The sequence below is a fragment of the Rosa rugosa genome, chromosome 1, assembly GCF_958449725.1.
Source record: "Rosa rugosa chromosome 1, drRosRugo1.1, whole genome shotgun sequence".
Lineage (NCBI taxonomy): Eukaryota > Viridiplantae > Streptophyta > Magnoliopsida > Rosales > Rosaceae > Rosa > Rosa rugosa.
The window spans coordinates 31,685,506-31,694,358 of record NC_084820.1 but is presented as its reverse complement, the minus strand read 5'-3'; the positions used below and the strand labels follow the sequence as shown (position 1 = coordinate 31,694,358).

The 8,853-nt window shown below is 38.3% G+C and overlaps 1 protein-coding gene across 1 annotated transcript; it reads right to left on the bottom strand.

The window, feature by feature from the left end:
- Positions 1–1,613, bottom strand: LOC133735416 (jacalin-related lectin 3-like). The gene is made up of 4 exons (XM_062162830.1): positions 1,437–1,613; positions 1,034–1,333; positions 616–933; positions 1–444 (listed from the first exon to the last, which is right to left on the bottom strand). Exons 1-4 carry the CDS (start codon positions 1,437–1,439, stop codon positions 247–249), a joined length of 819 nt encoding a protein of 272 aa, XP_062018814.1. The 5' UTR covers positions 1,440–1,613; the 3' UTR covers positions 1–246.
- Positions 1,614–8,853: the final 7,240 nt, after the last annotated feature.

The window sequence follows — 8,853 nt, the reverse complement described above, 5'->3', positions numbered from 1 at the left end:
TATATATATATATATATATATATATAGGGTCCGCATTAAGGGACACCATATTTTCTAATTTTTTTTTTTTTTGGGTCGAAAAGAGTAGAATTTAATAACTTGGATCATCTTGTTGTTTGCCAGGATGCACCAAGGGAGAGTCTCTCTAGCTGCTAGAAGGTGTCATCTCAAGGCGTAACCGAGATCTTCATCTAGCCCTATGTTATCTGGATTGACGACTCTTGTTTGGTTGAAATTGGTTGTGCTCTATGAGTGGTTTTTCGATATATAACAGTTTGCATATATGTCGCCCAAATGGAAAGCTCCGTTGTAATCTCCCTCATTTCTGCTAACTTGAATATTTGAAACTGCATAATGTTTATGGTTTTGAGGTCTGTCATCTTTATTGAGCTTGGTTTGAGAATGAAATTCAGGTAGACATGGAGGTTCTGATGGATAAAGCATCTGCACGTTCACCATATATATGAAATGCTATAATTAGTACTATATATTAGAACATTTGATTCTTGTCAAAAAATAATAATAATAATAATGGAGAATGAAGAATATTTTGACTCACACCAAGAATCCAAGAATCCAAAAATGATTAGAACATTTTGATCAACAAAATATTACCAGAGCTTTTGACGGAGGGTATTCAATTTGTTGATGATAAGGCTTTACATAGGCTCCTATTGAATAAATACCACCCAACCACTTATTCCGGCTTGATCTGCCATGAAAGCCAACAATCTCACTTCCAGGCATATGAATTGAGAAACAAGGGACTAAGTTGATCAGTTTTTCATTTTGAGACGTCCAACCAAAGGGTCCGTAAGTATTTCTATTGGTCTTAAAAGTAAGTGAGTTGACGACGCGTACGGCACCCAACAAGTTGTCACAATACCGTCCATGAACTGCAGTTAAAAATTCGTCCGGATAATTGAATCTAATCTGCATGGATCAGTAATTAAATTCTACCGCTTAGTCAATTAATTACTGTTTAGAAATCGGTAAATTAATTGATATACGAGTGTGTGGGCTAAGTACGTACTGTTTCTTTTCTGACTTTGTTTATTGTTTCTCTTCTGACTTTGTTGCTGTCGGTGAGCACTTCGGAGAGCCCTGACAAGAGATCCAAAGGGATCTTTACTTCACCATGCTTGTCTGACCAAACTGAGATTCCGTCGTCGTCATATTCAAACCGGACGTTAACAATTGTGTGCCCTTCCAAATATTCTATCGCCAAACCTTTCACTGCTGAGTGTATTCCATCATTAAAGGGTGTACCTCGCAACGTCGGTGATCCAAACGGTCCGACTGAAACGACGGTTTTCTTGGATTCCTCAGGATTCTATCGCAGAGTTAATTAACATGCATATTCCACTCTAATTAATAAATTAAATTACACGGATTGATTAGCGTATACAAAATCATGAATCAAAACAAGTAATTACCATTGTATGTTGGAGGTAGTTAATAGCGTCGACCAAAGGAGAACAGAGGGCGAGTGAGATCGAGCTGCTGTACGTACATGAATGAACTTAAATTTGACAAGGATATTATCAGAGGATGGATAATTGAAGCTAATATATATTTGAGCTAGCATTCAAACTGTACTTGTGCGTGGAATTGAGGCTAAGCAATATATTCTGAGCAAATGGATCGAACCAGTTCTAAGTTTGGAATATTTAGACCAAAAAAGAAGAATAAAAGAATCAAATTATATATCCATATCCCACTACTAATACAAGTCTCATAGGATACAAATTTTCTTCCGTATCTTTTGCTTTATAGGATATGAATAACTGTATCAAAAACTCATTAGATACGGTGCAGCCACGGAATATAAAAGGGTATACTCTATCGCAAGTTCTAGTAATCAAAGGATATAGATTTTATTTCCGTATCTCTCCAATAATGTAGATCCCACTTCATTAATCTCCTCAGTTTATTTCTTATTCTTATTAATTCTTTTTATTGGAATAATAATTTGGGATAATGATAAAAAAATGTCATTTTGAAGTGTCTTATTATAATTTAAACACCACAAATGTCCCCATGATAATTAAGGTCACCTGTTCAGAACCTACCACTACAATTCAAATTAATTACAATACTACCACCGTCAGTTTTCTTTGGCAGTTTGTGGGACGTAAACTAAAACGGGACTATTGTTCATCTTCTCCACATTATTTCAGAATTTCAAAACTCAAAAAAGCGCTCAAACCTACTCCGAAATAGAGAATTCTCAATCCTCTTCACCTCCGGCGGCCACATTCTGAGACACGTACATTCTCCGATGACTGTTTTCCTCCAGGGTGAAGCACCGCCGCCTCTGCAAAAGTACTTCACAGAAAAAGCCCCAAATTTTAGGGTTTTGAAGGATTGCAGACCTTCAGTTGTCTACCTCGACCGGGTAATCGTTCAGCGTCGATTCTTAGAAACTTCTCTTACTTAATTGTGATACATTGAGATAGTGTTTAGTTTTGGAATTATAAGTCGAATATGATATAATTATTTCTGCATTTGATTATGAAACAAAAGAATTCGACTCCAATTTTTGGTTTGACTGGAGATTTAAAGCTCTTTTGAGTGGAGATGATAAATGACTGTCTTTAAATTTTAGTTTAAACCTGTAACATAGCCAGTGACATAGGCTATAAAAACGAAATCGTTGGAAAGTCGCTGGCAGTGCAAGATGTCGCCGGCAGCGCAAGATCATCAATGGTCTTTTGGTGGGCCGTCGGCTTCTGTTTTCATCTTTCCGGTGTCAAACAAACATTCTGGCCAAAAGTTGATCACAATCTGATTCACAATTAATATCTGACTTTTTGCACGAGAAACCCGAAAGATCCAAAACCAAATCTTCTTCAATATTCCATCGGCTTGTAACCTCATTATGCGTGAATTACCTATTTTCCAATCACTCTTCTTGATTCTATGCCGCTTCTTTGCTTTGAAGGGTGTGTGATGTAGGACAAGATTTTAGCCAATTTCAACAAAGAATCTCGAAAAGAAAGAAGCGTCTTCACATTAAGTAGAATAATTTGAATATTGAAAATTGGTATTCAAATAGGCTTCTTAATGATGGAATTAATCATAAATTACTATTTTGGATATATCAGGATTCTCAGCGAAGGTAGGACTGATCCGAGTTTGGATCTGGTTCGGGTTTGCCGGAGTCAGAGGTGATACGAATGAGTAGGGCGATCTGGTTGGCTTCGCTGCAGAGACTGGACCGTGGGGCGGTGCTTGTCGAAGATTTGTGGATCTCAGCCTTATTCTTCTTCCTAGTGTAGTGGGTGATGGCGGCAGTGAAATCTTTTGGTTCGTTTGAGTCACGACGGCAGGCGGTGGTTCTAGGTTTTGGTACGACTGTTAGGGACGAGTTTGATGGCTGCTTGAATGATGAAGACGAAGATGACACAGTTCTTCGTGGTGGCAGCGATGGCATCGGTGTCTGTTAGTTGCAGCAGCCCATTCTCTCCAAGTCCGGCTAAGCCAGGCCGAAACGATACGTATGGTTTCTGATAGCCTGGGGGATTTGGTGCAGCGAGAAGAGAGGGTTCCGGTCAATCAGGGAAGAAGAAGATTGGGTGCCCAGATCATTTTCTGGGTGCCCAAATCAGATTTTTTTTTCTTTTTTTAAGTAACGGGACAGAAAGAAAGAAAAAAAAGTTTTGAATGTCTATTGGGGGTTGCAATAGACGTCTATTGGCGGGCAATAGACGTCTATTGGCGGGCAATAGACGTCTATTGGCGAGCAATAGACGTTTTTAAATGAGAAAAATTCAGCTACCCTCCCCAAACTATGTTGCCAAGAATATGTGTTTGGGTATCACATTGATACTTTTGAGAGTTCGGGTATCAAATTGGCCTTGGCAACATAGTTTGGGGAGGGTAGCTGAATTTTTCTCTTTTTAAATTGATATAATCTCTTCTTTTTTTTCTTTAATCAAAGTTTTATTTGTCTAATTTTAGGAAGATTAGTTCTCATTCCTGCTATTGAAAGTTCTATTGGAGGGCAATAGACATCTATTGGGGGGCAATAGAGGTTTATTGACCCTCTATTGGGGGCAATAGACCAATAGACGTCTATTAGGGGGCAATAGACTATTAGGGGCAATAGACGTCTATTGGGGGGCAATTAAAAGCAATAGAGGTTTATTGGGGCAATAAACCTTTCCGACGACCTCTATGGGGATCTCTAGAGAGCTTTTCAGAAAAATCCGGTAGGCGGCGACTGGTGACCGGAATCCGGCAATCAGTGACCGGATTTTGGTGAAAGTTGGCTGGATTCCGGCGACCGGTGACCGGCTCCGGTGAAGTCTCATATGGTTTCTCTCTCTCTCTCTCTCTCTCTCTCTCTCTCTAAGTAACAAAGTAGTAAGGGTAAAATAGTATTAAAAAAAAAAAAAAAAACAAAAAAAAAAAACGTAATGGGGTATTAGGGAATACCTCCTTAGAGTGTTTTGTGAATTAAAAAAACTTAATGGGGTAAGTGGGAAAAAAATCCCTAGAAATAGGGTAAATGGACAAAAACCCTTATGTTTTCTAGTTGTATGAGGTTTATGCAATGTACCCTATATAAGGCACCTCTTAGATTGTAATTTTCATTCAAGTTATCAATAAAAAAAACCAAATATTAGAGAAGTTCCTCTATGTTTCTTACGGCTGTGCTCGTAATTGTTAGTGGATTCTAGTTTATCTCGTATGGCTTTGACGTTTGACGGAGCCTCTTGCTATCGTGTTCACGCTTCCCGCATCATTTGGTATCAAAGCGGGTATCGCCCGCTCCTTAGCAGACGAAGATCCATGGGAGAAGTTCACTACCACCAACCTCAACGATGCTGGTCGTAGAGTATCTATCAAAGAAAGTTTCGTTGAAGAGGAACATGCCAAGGGATTTTCCCTAGGACAACCTCATCAATCCAGAAAAAAAAAACAAAAAAAAAAGAAAGAAATATGGAACGTTGGATATTCACAACGCCGGATTACGATGACTTCCGAACTATATGTATCATCAAAGACAAGGTATGCTCGATAATAATTGACAGTGGTCTACGAGAGAACTTTGTAGCAAACAAAGTTGTGGATTATTTTCAATTACCGACAGTGAAGCTGAGTGATCCATACTGGATTCCATTTGGGGAGGATGAATATGCACAAGTAATAGAGGTTTGTAAAGTTCCTGTCTCTATGGGAAAATTTTATAAAGAAGAGATTACTTGTCATGTGATTGAAATGGACGACACTAATGTGCTTTTTGGAAGACCATGGCATGAAAGCGTCAAAGGTGGTTATTGCAAAGACAACACATATTTATTTAGGTGGGAGTCGCACAAAATTAAAACTAATTTCAGTTTACTCCCATGAGGTTTAGGGTCGACATCATGTTAGTCCCTGTGGTTTCAATTTAATCAGTAACACCCTCATACTTTTCAATTTCATCAGCCGTGTCCAATTTCTTGAGCACCTTCTAAATCGGCTGTTAACTCCAATGTTGGGGGCCCACTGTAAGGGCTAGAATGGTCATTTTAAGACCAAAAAAAAACAAACCAAAAAATACCCACTTTAGGGGTTAATCCGACGTCGTTTGGCCTCTTGGTCTCTGCTCCTCCATCTCCATCCTCTTCGTCTCAGCCCCTGCTCCTCCATCTCCATCCTCCTCCTCGTTTAATTACTCAGCAATTAGATCAAAGAACATCACAATATCTGAAAAATTCTAGAGTAACGCCACAGTAGCTATGACCTCTCATCCCCAACTTTTCCTTCCTCCCCAACTTTTCCTTCCTCCCAACCTCTCCATCTTGAAATTCCCACTGTTCACACAAAAAAATGATATCGTTGCTAGAGATCTTCTTGGCTGACGGGATTTTCCGAGTTGACCCAATCGTTGGTGGGAAACCTGGCAATCGGAGGCCTACCCAAGTCCATGACGACCTCAATGAGCCTGTCGATCTCCTCATGCCCGTACAGCTCGCTCTTCATCCTCTCCGGCAATAACTCCAGAAACAGCTCCAGCTCCGACGCGGCCTGGGTCTGCGACGTGGAAGCCGAGTTCCCCAATTCGACGACGACCTATTCCCGAAGAAGAACCGATCAGACGGCCGGTGAATCGCCAGCAATGAGGAGTGTTTGGAGGAAGCAATTCCCTTATGCACGCCACGTGTTCGATGAAATGAGGAAGAGAGTGTGGAGACGAAGTTGAAGGTCTGGAGATAACAGAGGGTGGAGATGGGGAATTGGGTGGCGGAGTGCCATGAGTTCTGGAGATCAAGGAGCACAAATTGGGAGCTCAAAGCTCTCATCCTCTAACAGGGCTTGAATTGCTTGCTTTGTTTTGGCTCCTCTTTGTGTGAGTGAGTGTTTGGGTTGTGATTGGGTGTGAGTTAAGGAACGATCGGTGAGAAGATTCGGGGGTATCCCCAGTGGGATTGGAGCATATTATTATCCCCGCCTTTGAGTTGCAACTATTTCTTGAGTTATTGTCGGAGGATAAAGAGCGACACAGGCATGAGGAGATTGGCCGAACAAAAAGGAGGCCTCCCCAAATACATTTTTTTTTCTTATTTATGGAAAATGAAAATGAAAAAAAAAAATGAAATGACCATTCTAGCCCTTACAGTGGGCCCCCAACGTTGGAGTTAACAGCCGATTTAGACGGTGCTCAAGAAATTGGACACGGCTGATGAAATTGAAAAGTATGAGGGTGTTACTGATTAAATTGAAAACATAGGGACTAACATGATGTCGACCCTAAACCTCAGGGAAGTAAACTGAAATTAGTCCAAATTAAAATCAAGCCTAGAAGGAAGAACATCAAAAATGACCATCCTGAGTTGTGTGAAAAGGAACATGCAGAAGCCACTTTGAAGATTGAAGAGAAACTCATTAAAGACAAGGAAGTTGATTCATTCATCACATCGATATCCATGTCATGCATGCCTAATTGTGTTCAAGATTAACCCAAGGAGAAGTCAATGTCCATTCCTTTTCAAGTGGAGGAGTTCAAGTTTCAAGATGCTTATTCTAAACTTGTCTACGGTATTGGATTCATGGTGATATCTTTTAATTTTGAGGATATTGAAGTTGATGGCTTATCATGTTTTATTCCTACTAATGATCGAGCTGCATTCAAGAGGAACTCGAGGTCGAGTTCTTTTCAAGTGGAGGAGATTGATGTAGGACGAGATTTTAGCCAATTTCAACAAAGAATCTCGAATAGAAAAAAGCTTCTTAATGATGGAATTAATCATACATTACTATTTTGGATATATCGGGATTCTCGAGCAAAATCTTGGTTGGGATTTCAATTACATATTTGCGTAATATTCTTTAGTATCTAGGATTCTATTTCTGATTTTTATTTAATGAGGTTTAATTAGGTTTCCTAGTTTTAGTCTATAATAAATTTTTTTTTTTTTGAATAAATAATAAATTGTTCTTTATGTTTTCTAGTTGTATGAGGTTTATGCAATGTGTCCTATATAAGGCACCTCTTAGATTGTAATTTTCATTCAAATTATCAATAAAAAAAAACTAAATATTAGAGAAGTTTCTCTTTATTTCTTACAGCCAAAGAAAAGGTTGACTAACTTTCAAAGCCTCTTTTGCTAAACGGTGAGCAACATTGTTGCCTTCCCGCTTGACAAAATGGCTACTACAAAACTCAAAAGACTCAACTAAAAGTTCAACTTCATCTAGGAGGTGTCCTTCAAGACTTAAATCATCACACTCAACTTGTAAAGAATTAATAATAGACCGAGCATCACCTTCAATTTCCAATCTTCCAAATCCCACATGAGGAGCGAAACGAAGTCCATGAAGCAAAGCAAGAGCTTCATGAAGACTCCAAAATGGTCCCTGAACACCACCCCCAAACCACAAATATATACCATTACTTGGATCCAATCAAGGTCTTAAAAATTTTCGTTTTTTCAACCTCCCGATATTATCGGGAGATACAAAGAAAATCTCGCACGAAATTTAAGATATTTCGCGAAACTTTCGAAATTATCGCGAAATCCTCGATATTTTGCTTTTTGTATGCAGCCCAACAGCCAAACTTGGGCCCAAATTGGAGTTGAACTGAGAACAAAAAGCCAATATGCGAACCCTGAGATTCGAACCTTGGTTGAGACAAAACAACCCATACATCTCAACCATTCCAGCTGAGACTCATATACTTAAGTATGCACTAACTTTAAATATATATACAATTTACGAGTCTGAAAACACCTTGCAAAATATTTGAATTTACCAACCATTCTAAATTTAAACCTTTCAAAAAAATTTCTTTATAAATAAAAATATTTTTCATTAAACTCATTATCTTCTGCAACTTCATTTTTTTGCTCCAAATATTTCTTGTGTTCCTAATTTTATATGACAAAAATTAGGTATGTTAATACTGAATATTGAGTCTTAATTATTATTTTTGGTAAATAGACGTAATAAAATGCAAATTATTTTCAACTATATTACACATAAACTAGGATGTGTAAAAGACTATAGGTGTAATTTCATGTTTCAAATTGTGTTCCAATCCATATAACATCAAAAGTTGAGATGTATTAAGTTAAATGTCAAAAATCTTTATTTTGTCAGCGCATATGAATTTATCTTATTTCACTACAAATCCATATGCAATGAGTTTGCTCAACATTTTATTGATATAAATACAAGAGATAATTGATCAAATAAGCATTTCTTAAAGCTTCATTTCAAATTTCCATATTTTTATATAGATTTCCGTTATTTTTTTCAAATATTTACCGAAATCGATATATCCTCGATATTTCCGTCGAAATTTCCGTTTCCGAGACCATCGATATTTCCTCGAAACTCGATATTTTGGTCCTTGGATCC

Excerpts from the sequence above, each read along its gene's own strand:
- LOC133735416 (XM_062162830.1), bottom strand. Across the intron at positions 934-1,033 it reads ACAAAGTCAGAAAAGAAACA|ATTAGATTCAATTATCCGGA; the intron begins GTACGTACTTAG and ends TGATCCATGCAG. Across the intron at positions 445-615 it reads ACCCTCCGTCAAAAGCTCTG|ATGCTTTATCCATCAGAACC; the intron begins GTAATATTTTGT and ends GTGAACGTGCAG.